Source organism: Odontesthes bonariensis, chromosome 1 (genome assembly GCF_027942865.1).
Source record: "Odontesthes bonariensis isolate fOdoBon6 chromosome 1, fOdoBon6.hap1, whole genome shotgun sequence".
Lineage (NCBI taxonomy): Eukaryota > Metazoa > Chordata > Actinopteri > Atheriniformes > Atherinopsidae > Odontesthes > Odontesthes bonariensis.
In genome coordinates, this window is record NC_134506.1 from 24,160,518 (window position 1) to 24,182,497 (window position 21,980).

The following is a 21,980-nucleotide window of genomic DNA, read 5'->3' on the forward strand; positions in this document are numbered from 1 at the left end:
TTCTGAAGCCTAAGTGACAACCTTAGAACTGAAAGCGGATATTCTATGTTCTTCAGGCGAATGGGGCAACAAATGAATCCATGTAGATGGGCTTTTGGCTGTTCTCATGTGTAGTTTGGGCCTGCTGTGTAAAAATATATTTTATTCTGTTGGAACTACAATAATACAGATGTAACCATCCATTCAGTAAAGTAAGTATCAGAATCATCTTTATTTGGCCAAGTTTGGGTTCACAAACAAGGAATTTGACTCTGGTTCCCTTTGCTCTCTGCATGCAAAAAAAAAACAACAACAAAAAAAGAAGATATTAATATATACATATTGTCATCAATTTTACCAGATCTTTGTTTGTTACTAATACACCCTACAGCTTTTAAACCTATATATAATTGTTTATGAATAAAAATGGATGACTTTATTATATGATACATGTACTGTGTATGTTCAGTTTGTGATCCACGGTTTAAACGTTAAGGTCACACAAGCCAGGAGACTTAATTTACAACGGGACTGGATCTGATTAAGATTCGGGTTGACTTGGGAGCCACCATTGTTTTTTTTTTATTTTGGGGCCCCCATCATGCCAAGAAGATAAGAAAACCCGCCAGAGGGACTGGGAAGCACTCCATTCCCGGGCTCCTGATTGGTCCAAACCTTCCGAGCATTTCCGCTGTCTTGGACCAGCCATATAGATAACCCCCCTCCACCCCCTCGGGGTGATGTACACCCGCAGTGCGTGATTACCATCGTCCACAGGCCAAAGACTGAGCTGAAACCCGTATCTAGAAAGGCTCTGTCCCAATCATTGGGAGAGAAAGAGGTAAACTGAAACACAAACCCTGCTCAACAAGTCTTTGTCTCGGATCTACCTCCTAAAGAACGTGAGCATGCTAACGGAGGCTGGCTAATTTTATGGATCTGTGGTCAATGATCGGTACCTCTAGCGACTTATTGGCAGGCTGATTTAGAAATACAATGAGACGAAGGGTTTAAATCTGACTTTTGCTTTAACGCCGCAGCGTTGTGCAGTGGTTTGAATAGTGGCAGCTTCACATGAAATATGATCGTTAGCATTAGCTTCTCAGCTGTTGAAAAGAAGCGAGAAGATAAAAGGCACACAGCGCTGCTCAGCTTAGCTAGTATTAGCTCGTGTTAGCTAGTGGAAGTTGGCTTTGCAGTCTGTTCAAAGTACCAAACCATAATTGCTGTGTTTCGTTTGTTTTTAGAAATGGCCAGAAGCACAATACATGGTGCGAGGTTAGCTAGCTTTAAGCACCTTTACATTCTTGCACAATTTCACCCAATTGTTCTTTCTTGCAAGGAAAAAGCTTACTCTACTCTAAATTTATTTGCCGTATCATAGACCAGCATTCATATGTAACTAATAAAAACTCGTCACACTGGGGTTTTAAAAGTGTTGGATTTCCAAAACGCGTAAATTGGTCTGTACAGAGGTTTGAAAACAGCATCAGTAATCGATGCTGTCGCCATCTTGGGAGGCAGTTGAGCAGCCTTGTTCAATGGCATTGCTGATCAATGATCTTACACTGATATTTCAGTTTGTCTCCCATTTAGGTTTGTATAATAAAACAATATGTCAACATTATCCTGATGGTTACATGTGCTCTGGTTGGCTGTCCAGTAAAAATACCTCATTATAAAGCAGTATTATAGGTTACTCTGACATCATCAAAGCTTTTAGTTAAGACAGTGAGGTTTGAATTAGATATTTAAGTGACTATTATTAGAATCATTAGAATAAATGACCACAGGGATTGATCTCTTGTCTCCACCACTGACCTCTTTAACATCTGTCAGCCCATTGTTCTGGTTTTACCTCCCCATGAGCCCGTGTCGCAACAAAATCAAAATGCCTACATTCCTATAACACAATGCGATACCTGTTCAGAAGGGGTGACCCGAAGGTGACTCTCTTTTGAACAAGCCAAAATCACGACGATGTGTTAGGCTAAAGGCAGAACTTGCTGTAGTTTTGCTCAGTTTAAACAACAGTTGAATGTGATCGATTTGAAGTATTGAGTCGGTTTCGAGGTCTGACTTTGAAACCAAATTTACTTTGTTGAAGTGCACTTTGTTCACATTTTGTCCTGATTTGCCAAAGAGTTTGTTCTGTACTGATATTGGATTTACTATAACACGGTTTAGACAATGAATCAGTATACCTGGTTGGTTGGATAGTGTCGGATCTAAATAAGTGTCGGATAGATGACGTTTTAAGTTTAGAGCTTTATTTGCAGCTTTCTTTTTTAGCCATAAACAGCCAAATATTAACTGCTTTTATTTGTAAAAAGGAACCCATTGTCTCTTTTCTTGCCTTAATTGCTGTTATAGTGTTTTTGTTTTTGTTTTTTTGCATGAATGATTTTTACATTCATCACATATTCAAACAGCCTGATCCTCTTAATTGTCTGTGGAAGATTCGTCAAAGAGGGCATAAAAATGCCCCTTTTTGTATGCATTTGACCAGGAAAACTCAATTCAAATTCAATTCAATTCAAAAATACTTGATTTATCCCAGAGGGAAATTAAATGTTGATGTAACTCAATAAAATCAAGGAGTTATTATAGATGCTGATGGGTAGGAAAGATTTCCTGTAGCGGTCCGTTTTGCATCCAAACTGAAGAAGCCTTTGACTGAAGAGACTCTGTTTTCCGATAACAGTCTCATGGAGAGGATGTTCAGGGTTGTCCATAATTCTCTTGATTTAATGCAAAATCCTTCTTTGCATTATTGTCTCCAAAGGTTCCACAGTCGTTCCCAGAACAGAACCAGCCTTCCTTATCAGGTTGTTGAGTCTTTTTAGGTCCCTGGTTCTGATGCTGCTGCCCCAACAGATGACGCAAGAGGAAATGACGCTCTCAACAACAGACTTGTAGAAGATCTGCAACATCTTGTTGCAAACCTTGAAGGACCTTAGCTTCCTCAAGAAGTACAGTCTGCTCTGTCCTTTCTTGTAGATGGCTTCACTGTTGTGTCTCCAGTCCAGTCTGTTGTCCACATGAACACCCAGGTATTTATATTCCTCAACCACCTCCACTTCTTCTCCCATGATGGAAACAGGGTTTGATCTGACCCTGTTTCTCCTGAAATCTACAATCATCTCCTTTGTTTTGTTAACATTCAAGATGAGATGATTGTTCCCACACCATGCCACAAAGCGGTCCACCAGCTCTCTGTAGTCAGCTTCTTGTCCATCTCTGATACACCCGACAACTGCAGAGTCATCTGAATATTTCTGTAGATGACAGGAGTCTGACTTGTACTGGAAGTCTGAAGTGTACAGAGTAAAAAGGAATGGTGAGAGTACAGTCCCCTGTGGTGCTCCTGTGCTGCTGATCACCTGGTTAGACACACAATTCTTCAGTCTGACAAACTGTGGTCTGTTTGTCAGGTAGTCATTAATCCAGGTGATTGTTGAGGCCTCCACCTGAGTCTTCTGGAGTTTCTGACGAAGCAGATCAGGCTGGATTGTGTTAAATGCACTGGAGAAATCAAAGAACATGATCCTCACAGTGCTGCCTGCTTTGTCCAGATGACAGTGGGTTTGTTGAAGCAGGTGTATTATAGCGTCTTCAACTCCAACTCCATGGCGATAAGCAAACTGCAGGGGGTCCTGATATGTGCTGGTCTGCTTACACAGGTGGGTCAACAGGAGTCTCTCCAGGACCTTCATGATGTGGGATGTCAGGGCAACAGGTCTGTAGTCATTGATGACTGAAGGGTGAGTTTTCTTTGGTACCAGAACCAGACAGGATGTCTTCCACAACAGTGGTACCTTCTCTTGGGTCAAGCTAAGGTTGAAAAGGTGTTGCAGAATCCCACAGAGCTGCTCTGCACAGGCCTTCAGGACTCGGGGGCTGACACCATCTGGACCTGCAGCCTTGTTCCGGTTCAGTCTCTCCAACTGCCTCTTCACCTGACTTCTAGAAACAGAAAAGTGGGGGGAGGCAAAGGGGACAGCAGCATCTCCTGATTGGGTTGAAGACAAACTAGTGGAAGCAGAAGAATCCATGACTGAGGTGGAGGTGGAGATGTTACAGGAAAGCTGTGGGTCAGAGGAGGGTGGGATGTCTCTTTGGCTGGGAACAGGAGGGGAGGGTGGTGAGCTTGTTCCTGAACTGAACCTGTTGAAGAATGTGTTCAGCTCATTTGCTCTGTCCAGATTTCCATCCTCCATCCATCCGATCCTCCCTCTGTTTGAGGCCTGTGATCTTCTTCATTCCTGACCACACATCTCTGATATTGTTCCTCTGCAGTTTACTCTCAAGCTTCTTTCTATACACCTCCTTGCTCTCTCTGATCTTGACTTTGAGCTGCTTCTGTATACTCCTCAGTAACTCCCTGTCTCGCTCCCTAAAGGCTCTTTTTTTCTTGTTCAATAGTTCCTTTAGCTCACTGGTGATCCAGGGTTTGTTATTAGGGAAGCATCTCACTGTTCTGGTGGGGATGGTGTTGTCCACACAGAAGTTTATATAGTCAGTCACACACTCAGTCATGGCATTAATGTCCTCTCCATGTGGCTTACAAAGAGAAATCCAATCGGTTGCATCAAAACAACCCTGTAAGGCTTCTTCAGCTTCCTGTGACCACTTTCTAACAGTCCTTTTTGTGACAGGTAGTCTCTGGACAAGGGGTTTATATGCTGAACAGAGAAAAACAAGGTTGTGATCTGATTTACCCAGGGGAGGTCTTGATTTGGAAATGTATGAATCCTTGACATTTGTGTAACACAAATCCAATGTCTTGTTTTCTCTGGTAGAGCAGCTGACAAACTGTTGAAAAGTTGGCAGTGTAGCAGAGAGTGAGGCATGATTAAAATCACCAGATATTGCCACAAAAGAATTGGGGTGTTGTGTCTGTATCTTAGCAACAACGGAACTGATGACATCACATGCAGTGTCGGCAACAGCTGAGGGTAGAATGTAAACAGCCACCAAAACAACACTGGTGAACTCTCTTGGCAAATAATATGGACGAAAACTTACTGCCAATAATTCAATGTCAGGACTGCAGAGACGACTCTTCACAGTAACATGTCCTGGGTGACACCATCTGTTGTTGACAAGCACTGCCAATCCACCCCCTTTCCTTTTCCTGCTACTCTTTATATCTCGATCTGCTCGTACAGTCAGGAAGCCCGGCAGAGAGACGCTGGAGTCGGGGATATGATCCTGCAGCCATGTCTCAGTAAAACACATAATGCTACATTCCCGATATTCTTGCTGAGTCCTTGTCAAGGCTAGAAGTTCATCCAACTTGTTAGCTAACGATCTTACATTGCCCATGATGACGGATGGCAGAGATGGTTTGAACTTCTTCTTTCTTTCTCTCCTCTTTGCTCCTGCTCTGCATCCACGACGCCTCCTTTTCAATTCCAGTGGGATTTCTGGCTTCAGTTGTCGAATTATTTCTGCTTTTCCAATGTTAATCAGCTGCTCCCTGTTGTAAACCACCCTGTTGCTATGGTTATGCATCATAACAAAAGAGCAAAATATACAAAAGTATTGGGAAAAATCAATCCAGCTGCACGGCATCCAAGGCAGGAAGGAACAGTTGTCCAAAAAATGCAATTTCTTCCAAGAAAAAACAGGAATGAAATTTAGAAAAAAAAAAGAAAATCTCAATGTGAGGTACAGAGCTACTCCAACGTGCTGCCACCCTCAGCGGCGCATTCTAGAACAGTGGTGTCTTTGAATTTATTTTAATAATGGAGAAATTGAGCAGCCTTGCTTTGTTGTCTACAGTAGTAGATCAACCCTCATCTTACTTTGAAGCTCCCAGCTCCCTGAAGTGACGTCGACGCAGCTTTAGCAGCAGAGAAGCTATCAGGCTTGTGTTGATAATAATAAACTCCTGGACTATTTTCAAACTTCCAAATGCATCGTTTTGTGAGTACAGACCCATATTTGTAGTACTGTAGAAGTTTGGTGTCATGGCATGTGATTTTAGTGTGGTAATTTTGGAGATACTGCCAGGGTCCATTAAACCTTGTACGAAGCTATTCGGGATAACTCAGTAACTCAGCTGATGTTCAGCCAATATCGAAAAAACTGCGGGTGGGCTACTTGGCTGGATATCACGGTTCAAATTACCCCAGGTTGAATCTACTCCGGACCATCACTTTAAATGTCAGTTTTAACCAGATTTCTATTTTATTTTATTTTTTTATTAGCACAAAGGGAGTTGTTTTGAACTGACCAAACACTGAAAATGTTGAGGAATAATGCGTCCTATCAGTTGTCAGAATATTTGATCAAATCATAACTATATAATCTCTCACTATATCTTATCATACACCTAAATAGATTAACCAGTCTCCTACAGCCAGCTTGATTTATTTTTTATGTGTCAAATAATGAGCTTTTGGGGGTAGATACGAGACATTTTTAACAGGTGACGATTGATTATTGTTTGCAGCGACAGTTGCAAGAAGCTATCAAAATTCGATCTGTTGTAGGTCCAGGATGTCTGAGCTTTTTATGGAGTGTGTAGAGGAGGAGCTGGAGCCGTGGCAGAAGCAAGTTCCTCAAGTTCACCTGATAGACGATGATGACGACGAGCCCATCTTCGTCGGCGTGCTCTGTATGTCAAAGTGCATTTCTAACACGTTCGTGCAAAGCATTTAAACGGCGAAATGTGTTGACTTGAAAACTTGTCGTGTGATAAATCGGCCTTGGTTTCTAATATGATCTTATATTAGCTTATTGTTAGTATATCGTCACACTGACTTCAGTTACAGGTTTTTTTCTCGTTGATATTTAATCCTTTACGATGGATTTGTCTTGCAGTATGACTCACATGGTCCACTAAAAGTTTGTTTAAGGTGTTTCATTAGCAGCCAAGGTCGGTTGATCAAACGTGTACGTGTTCTTACATGTAGAGGGGCTTCATTTCCTGAGAAGCTTGCTTTGGCCCTGGTTTTTTGTTCTTGCAGCTAACAGCCAGAAGGATGGTAAGAATCAGCCAGCACCTCCTCAGAAGAACAGTCCAAGGAAACAGGACATAAAGCGCCCTCCCCCCCAGGCTTCTGCTGCTGGCCCCGCACCAGTAGTGCTGCCATTGAGCGCACCCGCAACCACAGTGAATGCTGCGCCACCTAACCTGACAACAGTCACTCCGCAGCCTGTCATAGTTAATAATCAGGTAGGTTTGATATTTACAGGTTTGTGAAATAATAAGTAAACACAGTGTTCGTGGTGAATGTGAATTTTTTTCTTTTCTCAGGGCTTTATTGTCACCTCTCCACAAATGACCAACCACAATGAGCTTATTGCCACTCTTGGGAGTCGGTATCCCCCTGGGACGTCATTTACAATTGTTCCAGGTAAATCTGAGTATGCCGTACTTCTGAGGAGTGCATTTTTGTCCCCCCTCCCCCACCCCTCAGTTTGGAAGTTTAATGACAAATGTCCGTCCTCTCGTCTTTCAGCCGGTCAGCAGCAGCTTTTCCAGCAGGTTTCTCCTGCCACAGCGTTGCCCGGTGTGGTCCACAGGCCTCAGGTGCAACAAATTAGGAACAACGTAGTGACTCTGTCTCATGTCCAGAGTCCTGCTGTGTATTCAATACAGTCCAGTCAGCTGCAGGCCAAACGCTCCAACTTGCAATTGCTTCAGACTATTTCTGCGCCCGTCAAGGAGAATAGCAACAACAGAGGTAAAAAATAAATAAATAAATAAATTAGCTTGTTTTAACTCATTATGAACTAAATAAGGACTTCTTAAAAGCTTTGTAAAATGTTTTAAACTGTCATCTAAAACCTTTAATTTCTCAGTTTACCAAAAACATGAAATGAGAACCTTTGGCTTTGATTGTGACTTACCGACTTTTTAAAGATGGTAATCATTCTTGTGTCTTGAAAATGTGTGTGATGCAAGCGTCACATCAAGCTGAAGTGGTGTTGATTTAAACGTGTGATAGAAATGTAAAAGATTTTGGTGTTGGATTTCATTTAGATCCCATCTCAGTCAAAAAAGAATCGAAATCACTAGAAGGTGAAAGTGTGGCGAAAAAAGCTAAGCTTGATTTGGGTAAGTTTCTGTCAATCTCACTACTGTTGGGGGGGGGGGGGGGGGGTCTAATCCTGTTGGGTTTTAATATGTTATTAGTTGTTCAATCTAACTGTTTTTTTCTGTAGCACCAGCAAAAGTCACCGTCAAGTTGGAAAACGGCATCCTAAAGAAAAAGTGCCCCAAATGTCAAGAAGAACTTCTTACAGAGGAGGCCCAGAAGTATCATACGATGGTGCGTAAACTTGTGAAATCGTGTGTGTCAGTGGGGTAAAAATGTGCCAGAACCATTTAGGAAACATTTTGAGTCTTAAGTGATGTAGAACCATCTCTTTTTATTTCAGCGATGCCGTGGAAATGTGGGAAATCCCACTCCGTCGGGCCCGAACTCGAGCACAAACAAGCTCATCATGCTTGTGGCAGATTTTTACTACGGACGCTTTGAGGGGGAGCAACAAAAGAAGGAAGCGCCGAAGACCAACACCACTTTCAAGTGCCAAAGCTGTCTAAAAGTTCTCAAGAACAACATCAGGTATGATCCTCTTAGAAAATAACAGGATAGGAAGCAAGTTTTCGGGTTATTTCCAAAGAGTGGGCTTTTCTCAGTTCGATGAGCCCCAACTTTGCATCGCAGCATTTCACCGGTGATGCAAGTTTGTTTGGGTCGTCGAGTTGGCTTCGTGCATCTGGACACAGAGGAGTTTTCAGGCAGTGTGTGCTGCGTTTATGATGATGTCTCAGGTGTCTGCTATTCACTGAAGTCTTATCCAGTATATGTTTATTGAGTTTATACATGCAGTAACTCACTTTCTGGCTTTTTGGGTGCGAGCTGCCTTTATTTGACAGTACGTGGATAGGCAAGGGGGCAGAGAGACTAGAGGAAGGCATGCAGCAAAGAGCCTCAGGAACTACAGAAACTTCAGCCTCTGTACTTGGGGTGCCCACTCAACCAGTTAAGCTTTAAGGCCCCCCTGAATCATTACACCAAAAATTGTTTGCCTAAATTGCACGTTGTTCAACTCACCAGCTAATGAGGTACAAAAATCAGCATTAAGAGCTCTTAATAATCCATTTTATTAATATTATTATTATTATAATTGTTCACGGTCATCAGGAATTCTTTACATTAATTGTTTTAATTGGGGAAACTAAAAGTAAAACGCTTCAAACAAATATTTTTTTTAGCTCATTTTTAATTCTTTGTTCATATTACTTTTATTTGCAGAGTGTTTTTTTTTTTTATCTTATTGTTATCATGAAAATAGTTTAATTTATTGAGCTTTCTGTCAGAAACTACCTACATGCAGTGATAAATCTATCCCCACAAGGGAGACAGGGACTTTGATATCTGTCCTGTGCCGATAAAGAAAGGGTGGACATCTTTTTCCGCCCTGACTTCAGCTCTCCTCTCAGATGGATGACGGTATTGGACCGTGTTTTTTTTTTTTTTTTTTTTTTCCTCAAGGACCCGAAGATGAAAAATTACTGTTAGTTTACGTAGCGTGAAAACTGCTCCTTTGATTAAATAACTTTGCTTCTGAGCGTTGCAAACAAAAAAAAAAAACAGCTTTTGTAAGCTGCTTTTAATGGGGAAACACATTTGTACTTCAACTACACTCTCACTGTCGCGGTCATAGTTCATCCACATGAAACTTTCTATTAGGGGAGCTGAGGTAGCACAATGTGCAGGCTGAGAAATGGGCCGCGCATCGTCGGGGCAACAGTGGCAGGTTTGCTGCTGAGGTGCCACGGAGCACTACATCATTAGGAAAAAAACTAAAATCTCTGTGTAATTGCTGATATTATAACGGCCATTATACATGCTTAGAAAGTGAGGCGTGAGGAGAATTCCTCATTTGTCTTAAAAACCTTTGGGACCGGCACCATAACTGCTGCATGCACATAAGCCGTTAATAATGAATTTTTCCCCACTCCTTAACGCCTTATCCTTATCTTTTAACCCCTCTATCCTCACAATTGAAGTCCTGATGTTTAGTTTAGTTCTTAAAGAAATGTACTCAGCTTTGCACTCAACACCATTGGAAAATTGCTAATATTTTGCAGTTGTAACGGTTGGTGTAATATTGTTAGTTTGATTAAAAAAAATGTATTGTAAAATTAATGGTGAGTTTCTTTCTTGTTATTGATGATGGTTATTACAGGGAAAAGTAGAGTTCATCATCAGGAAGTCTACTATTTTATAGTCGGAGGCAAACATCACCCTTCGTGTTAAAAAGAATTTGAATAAGTAACTGATTAATATATTGATGTCAGATTTAACCAGTTGATTCATTGGTTAACCCTTTAAAGCCTACTGACATCCTGTCGTTAAATCTGAGGGTTTTGGCTCCTTGTGCCACGAACGCGCAACAATCACTGCGGTGAAATTCTGGCTGAATTGTCGTGAATTCATCGGGTTAAACAGTTATCGGACATTTTGTTCTTTCCTCACCGTGTGTGTATGTGGGTTCTTTTCCTGGCAGGTTCATGAACCACATGAAGCACCACCTGGAGCTGGAAAAGCAGAACAGTGAGAGCTGGGAAAGCCACACAACCTGCCAGCACTGCTACCGACAGTACATGACTCCATTCCAGCTGCAGTGTCACATCGAAAGTGCTCACAGCCCGATCGAATCCTCAAGTAAGATATTCGTCTGGATTGATCGTTTGCTTACACACTTATTGGCCTTTGAGTGACCTTCATTTTTCTTTCCTTTTGCAGCAAATTGCAAGATATGCGAGCTGGCGTTTGAGTCTGAGCAGGTGCTCCTGGAACACATGAAGGGGAACCACAAACCCGGGGAAATGCCTTACGTCTGCCAGGTCGACCTCTCGTTATCACTCAACTTAATGTGTCAAGACAAACTGTCCCTGATACTGACGTTGTGCCTTTACTCATTCTGAAGGTGTGCAGTTACAGATCGTCTTTCTTCTCGGACGTGGAGACGCATTTCCGAAGCGTCCACGAAAACACGAAGGACCTGCTGTGTCCTTTCTGCCTCAAAGTTCTCAGAACGAGCCACATATACATGCAGCACTACATGAAACATCAGGTATGATGTAAATCACACCCCCCGGGGTTGTAAAGATGATAAAACCTGCCTGAAAAATTATTTTCAAAGTCTGTGCTTTGACTGAGACACACAGCAGTTCTGCTGTTTCTTGAAATATTTGGGTGTGACCTGCCTTTTTGTTTGTACTGATGGCTCAGAGTGAGCTCCGATTGATTGATTTGGTCTTAAACCTGCTCCAAAGAGGCAATAAATGTGAGGGAGGTGGAGCCCAATTGAAGGGATTTAAACTTGATTAATTGGAATAAAAACGTTTTCTTTTTTTTTACTGGTTGTTGAATTGAAGTGAATCCCAATCAAATGCATATGTAGCCTTTAGTCACATTTATTGATTGTTTGTTCTGCTTCAGAAAAAAGGGATCCATCGCTGTGGAAAATGCAGACTGAATTTCCTCACCTACAAGGAAAAAGTGGAGCACAGGACTCACGTCCACAAGACTTTCAGGAAACCCAGGGCCCTGGAGGGCCTTCCTCCGGGAACAAAGGTCTGAGGCCGTCAGCCGCACCCGTGCAACATTTACCGTAGACCCGTGGAGTTTTCGGTGTTCCGACGTTAATAAGATTGGATTCACTGTCGGTTCTTCTTTTGCTCTCGTCACAGGTGACCATCCGAGCCTCCCTCGTAGGAAAGTCGTCTGTATCGCCTCTCTCACCCGATCGATCTGCTATTACTGTCCGTCCAGAACCACCGACCGGCTCCAGTTTCAAAGTTGGTGTATCCAAGTCTAAACCAAACAACTCCGGAGCAGGAAAAGCCAAGGCGGCTCAGAACAAGAAGCGATATCATCCACCCACCAAACACAACCTGGCACTCAAGAATCTCAGGTTGTTAACTGAGCTTTTTTCCAAAATGCTACGCCGTCATATTAACAGTTTATTTTAACAGAGACTTTCACACGCTGGAGCATGGAATTAACAGAAGGCCACATGTGTGATGCATATTCATGGGATTTAAGAGGGATAGCAGCTTTTAGTTGGTTTTATGTTAACGCACAAGGTGAGGACCGCCAATTACACTCCTGAGGTGCTTCTTCAGTGAGATCTGTTGGGTCTGAATATGTGTGGGGTTGGATTTTCAGGGTTTTGTTTTATTTTTACTGACAGTGTAGCACAGTTAAACGCTGAATCTGTTCTTTTTGCACACAATTTTACTGTAATTAAATCCATATTTGGCAATGTGTTGTTCATTTATTAAGTGATTGTGGCAGGTTATTTAAAACAAAAAACAAAACTCCCTAATAAATCCAGCTTTGAGTTACCAAATCACAGTCCTCATCCCGACATCCAAGGTACTCATGACAGGGAGACGGTGAATTAATGGACGTTATTAAATCACAGCATTACGCAAAGTGGCTAATTGTGTTTTCTTTTTTGGGGGCTTTTTATGCCTTTAATGATAGGACAGTTGGAGAGAGACAGGAAGCAGGGGGCAGAGAGAGGGGGGAGACCTCTCTCTCCCACCGACCGCCCCGGCTAATTGTGTTTTCAATCAATTATCTAAACACTTCATTAGGCTGGCTAAAAATAAGTTGATGCATAGCAGGATTACTTCCATTGAAAAAAGAATCGTCTGAAACTGAGGTCATTTGTCCTCAGCCATTTAAAAACAATGTCCTGACCTGACAACAGGGTTTCAGATCATTCGTCTTTTAATGTGTCTAAACGTGAAAGCATCTGAGTCGGACCGTACAGACTGAATAACGGCGGGTTCTGTGTTTTCAGCATCAACGGAGGCCGCTACACGTGCATTGAGTGCAACGGGAAAGTCGCCGACTTCTTTTCGCATTACCCGATGGTCTCAAGCTGCGGTGCGTGCAACTATCGCACGAGCTGCAAAACTTCCATCGGGAACCACATGATAAAGTGAGTAAGACCCGCTTTATTTGTCCTAGCAATTGACGAAGCTTGTCGTGACGAGGCTTCTTTGCTTTTTTTTTTTTTTTGGTCAGATTTCATAGCACCATCAGCAAACAGAAATTTCTCAAAATGGATCAGAAGAAACATCCGCCGCCATTGAGGTGAGAAGGCTTCACCAGCTGCAGTTGAGTTAAAAATGGAGAAACAGAAAATGACGAAGCGCCTTCTTTTCCCTTCAGATATACCATCCTCTGTCTCGACTGCAACCTCCTCGTTGATGCGTCGGGTGGTGACCTGATGACCAAACATTTAACCGATAAACCAAATCACTTATGCAGAGTCATTCAGGAGAGAGGTATGTTTTTATTTGTCTATTTATTTATTAAAAAAAAAAAATGTAATACTTTTTTTTAACCTCCATATAACAGTCACATCAATGTGAGTTTAGTTTTAAGAAGTTTCTTTTTCCTCTGTTTAACCCAACAGAAATTAAAACTGAAGACCAAGAAGTAGAGTGAGTAGAAACTTACATTTCACCCTCTTCGTCTTTACGTAAAACACTTGCGTTAGTCTCTTACAAGGCGTGCTGTTGTGTTATCAACATGTAGAGTCAGCAGAGGCCAAGATTTCCTGACTTGCGCTACATGGGATGAATATCACAAACGCTGTGGTCCTTAAACAGACTTCCTACATGAGACGCATCATCATACGGTTAAAATATGCTCACAGTTACAAACTGACCATGTAAAGGCTGAGTGTAAAATACAATTCTTTTTAAAACAGTTGTCACTCAAAAGGTTCAGCTTTTGCTGCTTACTGCTTCCCAGTATCTGAGTTCATTCAAGCTGTTTTATTCATATTATTTGTAGTTCTGTTTTATTTTATGTACCATTATAGTATTATTTCTATTTAGGTCTGCCAGTCCCTCTGGGAGAAGCATTTATTATTAAACAGATCCCAGTTCCAGTGAAAGTTCCCAGTGAAACAGTAGAATGTTTTAGGGGACGACCATGTGTTACCCTTAATGCACTGAGGTTTCTCACCTTCACCTCAGGAGGTCACTGCTGACAACAGGAAAAAAATATAAACCGATGAACACATACCATGCAGTGATTAATTCTGTGTCGACATCACTCGGGCAATTCTGATGACATCATTGCTCAGAGTTGACACAAGTCTGAGGTCGCTTCTTCACTAAATCTTACCGACCACTCGGGCAGCTTTAAGCAGAGGATTGTGCGAGGGCAACTTCACAGTCGATGCTTTTGTGCTCGACTAAAGACATTTTCACCGCGCGGTGAATGATGACATCACACAATTTATTCGCTCCAGGTTTATACCATTTTGCTTTTTTTTTGTTTACGATCTACTGACCGTACATTTTTTTTTTTTTTATTAATTTATTTATTCATTTTTTGGTTGTTCGTTTTAAATATGTGACATCTAAAGGTTGAGACACACCCGGTCCATTCAATTCATGTTAGAAGAAAACAGATGGGTCTGTCATTGGGAAAGATCGCTGATCGACTGTTTTGCATAGGAGAATGAGCTCTAACTGCCCTTTAATATGTGTCTAACATTCATTGTGTGTTTGTGTTTGTGTGCCTATAAGAGCATAAATGTACAGAACAATTCATATGTTGTGTTCGTTTAAACTGAAACACAGTTTTTTGATAGTCTACAAATGTAGAACATGCATAACTGAACCGGACACCATGCTTGATATTACAAACTGGACTGATTAAGGACTTTTTGCAAACATTTATGCAGCTTCATTTGAATTAGTTTTTTCATCTATGCAGTTGTCCTGTTTCCCCTTTTTAAATATAACGTACATAGACCTCAGCCTTCGTCTGTGCTGGTGAGTTGTATCCTGTTGTGCAGACGTAGAGTGTCGTTGATGTAGCTGGCAGATGCAGGTCATCGCAGTGGTCTACGGACACAGCCAACGTGAAGAAACCCAGTCGGAGGCCTTGATTAGGAGCCTCGGGGGGCCTTAACAAGTTAATTTTGCGAGACAGCTTGTGAATTTTGTCTTGTTGGAATCAGGAAAAACTAAATCCCTATTTTACGATAGACACTCCGTACTCTTCAACAGTGTTTAGAACGCCGTAAAAATGCCGTTCAACGTCATCCTTTCTTTGTTTGTTCTCACCATCATTCAAATATTTCTGATCAGGATTGGGAACGGGATTTCTAAACGAAGAAAACTGAGAAGTATTGCTCTTGCTGCTCTAGCAAGACACCGCCACCTTGTAAGTGAAAAGCTAAAGGTCTTGCTAGGTTTTCACATTTCTCATATAGAAATAAAGTCAAAAGTTTGGACACACCTACTCAAATCATCACATGGTGCAATTTTGTTTTCACATCCTGTATAGACAACTGTTACAGCACATTGGGATTGATTGTCACAGAGCTTTTAGTGATACACATCCTTTCATAACACTGTGTTATAAGCTTTAATATCTTTATTTACAGTGTGAACAACCATGTCGGTACTGTGCTCTGAACCGCCATTCCGAGGTCTTGGCCTTGTACTTTGATGAACAAAGTGACCTGAGACCGGACTTCCGCCTCTCCAGACCGACAGTCGCCCATCTGATTCAGGTCATCGGCTCTCCGTCAAGTAAAGGCTGGGGTCACGACCTGGAGGTTCTTGTGTTTCTCTTTTGGCTGTCAAGTGCAACCTCATACGGAGTCGTGTCCAGAGCATTTGGGATCCCACGCGCCACTGTGACCGATATCGTCCACAGGGTTGCAAACAAAGTGATGCAGCTCAAAAAGAGTATGATCTGCTTACCATCACAGAACGGGCTCAAAGAAGCGGCTGCTGGCTTTGAAAGCCTCGCCGGATCTGCAGCGTTCTCCAGGGTCGTGGGCAGTATTGACGGCTGTCATGTAAAGATCAAGCTCCCCGTTGACGATGCTCGGTTCTACCTCAACAAGGAATCGTTCCATTCCATTCAGATACAAGGCGTCTGTGACCACCAGTGCCAGTTCCTTGACATATTTGCTGGCTTCCCAGGCTCGGTCCGCGATGCCAAAGTTCTTCAAAACAGCTCATTATACGAACAAAGACTGTACCCTCCTACAGGCTACTGCATTCTGGGAGATGGTGGATACCCCTGTATGGAACAACCCATTGCTGTCGTCACGCCTTACAGGGAGCCGGTGACGAGTGCGGCTGCAGCAAAGTTCAACATGCATCACGCTAAAGCCCATTCTGTCATCAGTAGGGCTTTCGGCAGCATGAAGACCAGATGGCAGTCGATATTTTTTAAGGTCCTGGAGGTACACCCAGTTTTTGCTGTGCAGGTCATTGCTTGTTGTGCTATATTGCACAACTTCTGTCTCAGAGATGGAGACACATTCGAGCCTGAAGTAGAGTCGCTGCGCCCAGATTATTGCGACGATCACCTTGGGCCAGACCTGAAATGTGGCGAGGAGCTCCGTGAACGCATGGCTGCTGCGCTCTCAGCGCCCGACGACACTCCTCGTGCTCTTCAGGACCACGACTATTATTAAGAAGACGGCTCATAGTTGGTTCAAACACTTTCACGTCAGTCTTTTGATGCAGATTTGATGTAAATGGTTTCACTTGGTGATGATAATGTAAATGTGATCTTTTTATCTGTCGCTTCCCTATGAGACTAAAACACCAGCGGAAAGTTCATGTAAGGCTGAAGTTTGTCTTTGCTCTGTAGATTTTTATTTTTGAACCCACTAGTGTTCATCAGTTTTTGAACAACATTATTTTTTTGTTGAACAACCAAAGTTTTATACTTATTTTTATTTTTTTCTCTTCATCAATCTTCTCCCTTGAATTTAGCAGCCTCTCCTTCTCTATATCCTGGTTTAGAGCTTTTCTCTGCCCTCTGGATCAAAGATGGCCCTGAATCAGGCGCTGCTGGTTCTGACATGGAGGGGTTCTCTCTTGAGATTGAGGCTTGGAGGCTAAATTGATGGCCAACAATAGGACTATTCAGTTGGCAGGCCCTTTCATTCGGTGCCAGTTCACTTTCAAAATGTCCTGATTATTGACGACTTATTGAAATTTGTAGCCATGTTTACTTTTCTATTGTGAAAGTGTTGGATTTTAAAAAAAGCAGCATCAAACCATCATTTCATTGGTCAAACCATGGTTACTCTCCAACGAAGAAGGTGGCCTGAATAAACCTTTAAGTGTGAGGACCTCTTTTCCTTGAACATCACTTAGATGTGTGTGCATGCGGTGAAACTTTGAGCCTACGTCCAAAAGGGTTGGGGTATAGTCCTGGTGGTGTTTACGAGATAATGTTTAGATTGTTTGGAAAGAGTAGTGACTGCTGCTTAATGTGTCAACAATTAAATACAAATTCAGATTTGTATGGTCAGAAAACTTACATTGGAACTGCTTTATTGGGAAAGCAGTTGTATTGGGATCTAAAGGCATCGCTGAACAGGCCTTACCTACCAGCTTTTGCCTCACTAATGGGAGAGAACCACTTCTTTGTTTGAGCAGTGGGGCTTCTCAGATTCAGGCTTCCTGAGGTGCTGCACAAAGTTTGCAGTTTTTATCAAATATTTCTTGTGATTTAATTTAATTAATTAAGTCGTGTCACTTTTTGAACGTAAAATTGCCGGTAACGGCTGTGATCATCTTCAGAGACACTAACCAGGGATTGGATTGAATTACAATGAATTTGAAGTAACTTATTTGGGCTGCAGCAGTGAAGCGCCTTCCTGAGGGGCATTTTGACCCCCATCATATTTCAACTGGAGCGGTTGAAGTTGTATGAGATGTATCTTCTTTTCTTTCGAAGTTATTTGCTGTGCATCATAACATCTGGAGTTTTAACCAAACCTCTCTAAATCGGCTGTAAAAATTTCATTATTCACGAGGTCCCTGAAAATATTTAAGCCCTGACTAAGAATTGTGACACTCGGTGTTGAAGCTTCTTTTTTTTCCTGGTGGTGTAATTAAATGGGGCTGTAACGGTCTGAATGCATCTTGATATTGTATGATCATTTCTAGTCCTAGAATTCATCCGTTCATTTAATTCAGTCTGATAAAGCAGGACGGTGTGCACATTTACAGATGTAATGTGAAGTCTTTTATATCCACAGAGCTGCAGATTATACCTGAAGAGAATTTAACCAGGTTAAAATCCACAAGGCCTCTGACTCTAAGAGCACTGAGCAGATGACAGTAAAAGAAGAAGTGATACAGAAGGAGCTTGTATTAACTTTGTTTCTAGCACGGCTTCAAGTTTGACTGTCTGACGTGCAGCTTGATTTTTGTACAAGCCGCACTGTGTGCTGCACCATGTTAGACCAAGTAAGTGATGACACTGATTTATTTGATAATCGAACAATAAACCGTGAGATTTCGGTTAAACACAAACAATTACCCTGCTCTTTGATACTAAAAGATCTCTTAAATTGACCTTAGTAAAAGTGCTCCTCCAATCCATGTAGCAGACGGCATCTTTGCTTTCTTATTATGACAACATGCTCTGGAAGTTCATTCACACATAATTAGTCTGTTACAATTTTTCTGTTGAACTGTAAAGCCTTAACTTGAGAACATCTTTGCTCCTCTTAATAAGTCCAGCTGTGGTGTCATTGGTCCCTGAGGTGATAAAAGTCAAATTATGATCAATATTTCTATTGTACATCTGTGAAACTCATAGATGACTCTGCTTCACTTGGTAGAAAACAAAAAACAGTAAAGAATGGGGGCTTTTTTTTTTTTAATTCCCCATGCAAACAAATTTGATTCAGATATTTTAATGCAATCTGCTTTGCTACATGTCACCTTCACACCCATAACTCCATAAACAGAGCAAAAATAAAAAGGACCATAGGTAAGAGTCCTTAAAGCCATTTAAATAATAATAAATAAAAAATAATATTCAGGAGCCATCCTGTGATGGTGTTCTTTATTTGAATTTCAGATCTCAGTAGAGTTGATGCTGAATGGTGGGCTGTGTCCGATCAGGCCACTGGAGCTGACCAATCACAGCAGATTTGGCTTTTTCTTGTAAAAGAAATTTCAGTTTTTACAAGAAATGTAATGTCCAAAGGCAAAAAGCATGGTGCTAGCTGCTTAATGGGTACCTGAGCGTAGGACGATCATGGTTGCTCGCTGTGATTTCTGCTATAATGGTACATGTACACATTATACTCTAGATAGTGGGCTACATTGAGCACTACATCATCTCTATACATTGTGACTGTTTAAATAATGTCAGACACGGTCTCAGCCTCTGCCTACTTCAGACAATATATGCATGAGGTGTCAGTAAACCGGACTCTTGTTTCATTAGCACTAAAAGTACAAATGCTGTTCACTCGCCATTATCTGTCTTTCTATAAAACTTTGTTTATTATTAACTCTGTTAGCCTGTCGCTCTACATCTTGGCTGCCTGTTGAACTGAAAAGGTTTTCATGATGCTGTCCTCTTTATTTCACACAGCCATCTCCGGCAGCCAGCCAAAGTCCAGCTGTTGATGACAGCACCTGCTATAAGAATAGAAGAAACAAACTTGAAACGGGCTGAGAGCGTCACATCTGGAAGTGTGAGTGTTGCCGCTGTTGGCCAACAAGAGGCCAATCCGAAGTTGCCAGAAGGGAATCGGGAAGAGGATTTCACAGAAATGAGTGCCCCGAAAGGAGAATTAAAGCCTTTGTTGCTGCCGGCTGCGTCACCTTCCTGTGCATCTGATGGGGTTTTAGATCTCTGCGATGAATCTGCGGGTCTTTCGGAGAACACACATGTTCAGGACCAGCTGCCCGTCTCTGAGGTTTTGTTTCATCACACGACTGGAGAAAAACAGCCTGAATCAGAATGAATCTGTACGTGAAGTAAACGATGCATAAAAGATGTGCACAGGATTCATTTTAAATCATTTCTTTTGCATATATTAAACATCTGTTACTTTGGCAATATAGCATGGCAGTTTGAACAACTGGAATGGAAAACTTTTGTCATGCTTTTCTTTAAACTTGTCTCAAGCCTACACAACCATTTAAAATACATTTTTAAATAAAACACCTCCACAAATGTTTTCCTATTTTACATGTTAAACTTAAAAAAAAAATGCACATTCTGCACCTTGGGTAATTCCAGACCACCAACCATGTGGTTTTAGATAATTCTGTATTTCTTAAAGGTTTCAAATACTGGTCATACATTTTTTGCCAACAACCAAAGTGGTTTATTTTATCTAAGCCCAGCTCTCTGTTCCGCGTGTCATGATTTGCATCATACACTCATTTCTCTTTAACTAACTGAAAAATTAAAAGTGCGAGAAGTGCAGCATGTACAAGTCTCAGTTTGAAATGTGCATGCAGTCCGTTTTTTATGCATCCTGAAATTATGTAATTATTACTTTGAGCGAGCTGTGTCTGACTTTCAAAGCAGAACTGGTGTTTTAGACTGTTTTTTTTTTTAAGTGAGTAACAGCAGTTTTTCTTTCTTTAATTTGTGATTTTGTGATTTTCTGATGTTTCCTTTATTTTTATTTTTTTCTGTAACATCTAAGGTGCTCCCTTTATATTGATTTTGAGGTGTCCATAACATGTTTTTTAGTTTTTAAATAGTTTACAGACACTTTTTGGCTTCATTCCATGAATGATGACACGCACATGTATTACTGCAACGATTCATTATTACCTGCTGGTTTTTAACACACCACATTTATTTGTATCTAAGCTCTCAGGTGCTTTAAACCGTTATGAGAGGCTTGCATAGGAAAGGTTAGCATCAGATGTTATTCCCTCAAGAAAATGGGTACCAGATCAGCTTTGAGAGATATGTTTCTTGGGAGAAAAAGCATTCATAGGAAAATAACTACAAGTACCTTCAGAATAGTAAAGTAAATGCTGTTCAACACTGCACCCGAGTGCATTTCATGTCTCTAATGGTTAGAAAGTTCCAGTTTGTAAAAGAAACATGTACATGCTAATAATATTCGAGCAGGTGCGCAACACGTTTTATCGGATCTGTCATCTGATTATGCTCCTAGTACTTTTTCAGTATGTGTACAATACTGTTTTATTATGCATTTACTTAGTAAAATGCCAGTTTCTTGTAGTTTTGAGAATATTTACACATTTGAGTATTTTCTGTGTAGGAATATGTCAAAAGTCACTTCATAGCTTTTAAAAAGGGGGGGGGTTCACGACATCATGTACAGTAGAGCGAGTTTGTAAATACATTGTTACATAAATGTTTTGAATACATTCCAAAAAAGAAAACGAATTCTCCATTATCCTAAGATCTACAAACTGAATTTAGGTCAGTTACTTTCCATTGTGTTATGTAAATAAATCTTTAATACAAGACTCATTGAGTGTTACTTAATGAAAGTTTTTCTAGATCAGACAAAGCTTTCATAGTTTTGCTTCAATCTGGCACATATATACATATATATGTGTGTGTGTGTGTGTGTGTGTGTGTAAAAGTCACGGTGTTTTTTTAATTTGTGCACTGCGTTTTTTATTTGCTCCTCAAATTTGGAAAGTCACGGTCTATTTGCTTTTTTTTTTTGTACCTGAGTTTGAATTTCAATTTACTGGATGGTGCACAAGCCCAGAGCTGCCTCCCTCATTCTTTATATATTGCCAAGAAAAACGTGACATGGCTGCAACTGTGAAAACATTTAAACATAAATGTAATTATAGTATTTAAGGCAAATACAGAGTTTGTACAAAATTCTAACATGCTTGAAAGTCAATATTACCTTTATTCTTCAGCCCAGGCAGAAAGCTTTCTGTAATTTCCATAATAAGTCTTCAAGAATAGTTCTCCAGACTTCTTGTGGGACATGCCAGAGCTCTCCTTTGGATGTTGGCTGCCTGATACTCCGTTGTCTGTCAAAATGACCCCACGCTGCTTCAATAATGTTGAGGTCCAGGCTCTGGGTAGGATCCATCCCTCCACATGACCTGTTGCCGCTGATTTTCAATCCAGATGTGGTGTCATTTTAGCCTAGAAATCTAGACGCCGCTAGCGACCGCAAATAGAACCGTGGTACGG

The 21,980-nt window shown here is 41.3% G+C and overlaps 1 protein-coding gene across 4 annotated transcripts; it reads left to right on the forward strand.

Moving 5' to 3' along the window:
- Nucleotides 1-681: 681 nt before the first annotated feature.
- znf280d (zinc finger protein 280D) lies at nt 682-21,976 on the forward strand. Of its 4 annotated transcripts, XR_012769506.1 has the most exons (21): nt 682-820; nt 6,480-6,604; nt 6,957-7,165; nt 7,247-7,346; nt 7,452-7,676; nt 7,976-8,050; nt 8,158-8,264; nt 8,374-8,561; nt 10,513-10,670; nt 10,752-10,852; nt 10,936-11,082; nt 11,451-11,585; nt 11,702-11,925; nt 12,823-12,963; nt 13,050-13,118; nt 13,197-13,312; nt 13,444-13,471; nt 15,137-15,212; nt 15,436-16,516; nt 18,064-18,274; nt 19,416-19,495. XR_012769506.1 is itself a non-coding variant. In XM_075461337.1 (20 exons), exons 2-19 carry the CDS (start codon nt 6,487-6,489, stop codon nt 16,480-16,482), a joined length of 3,264 nt encoding a protein of 1,087 aa, XP_075317452.1. In that variant the 5' UTR covers nt 682-820; nt 6,480-6,486; the 3' UTR covers nt 16,483-16,516; nt 19,416-19,503. The 4 variants fall into 4 exon arrangements, 2 of the variants coding, with proteins under 2 accessions (XP_075317452.1, XP_075317461.1); XR_012769505.1 differs by having other exon boundaries at nt 15,436-18,274; XM_075461337.1 differs by lacking the exon at nt 18,064-18,274 and having other exon boundaries at nt 19,416-19,503.
- The last annotated feature ends 4 nt before the right edge of the window (nt 21,977-21,980 follow it).

What these genes read in the sequence shown, in the direction of transcription:
- znf280d (XM_075461337.1), top strand. Translation starts at nt 6,487, where the DNA reads ATGTCTGAGCTTTTTATGGAGTGTGTAGAGGAGGAGCTGGAGCCGTGG. An exon ending in CATCTTCGTCGGCGTGCTCT is followed by an intron (nt 6,605 to 6,956) that starts GTATGTCAAAGT and finishes TTGTTCTTGCAG; the next exon opens with CTAACAGCCAGAAGGATGGT. An exon ending in CTGGCACTCAAGAATCTCAG is followed by an intron (nt 11,926 to 12,822) that starts GTTGTTAACTGA and finishes CTGTGTTTTCAG; the next exon opens with CATCAACGGAGGCCGCTACA.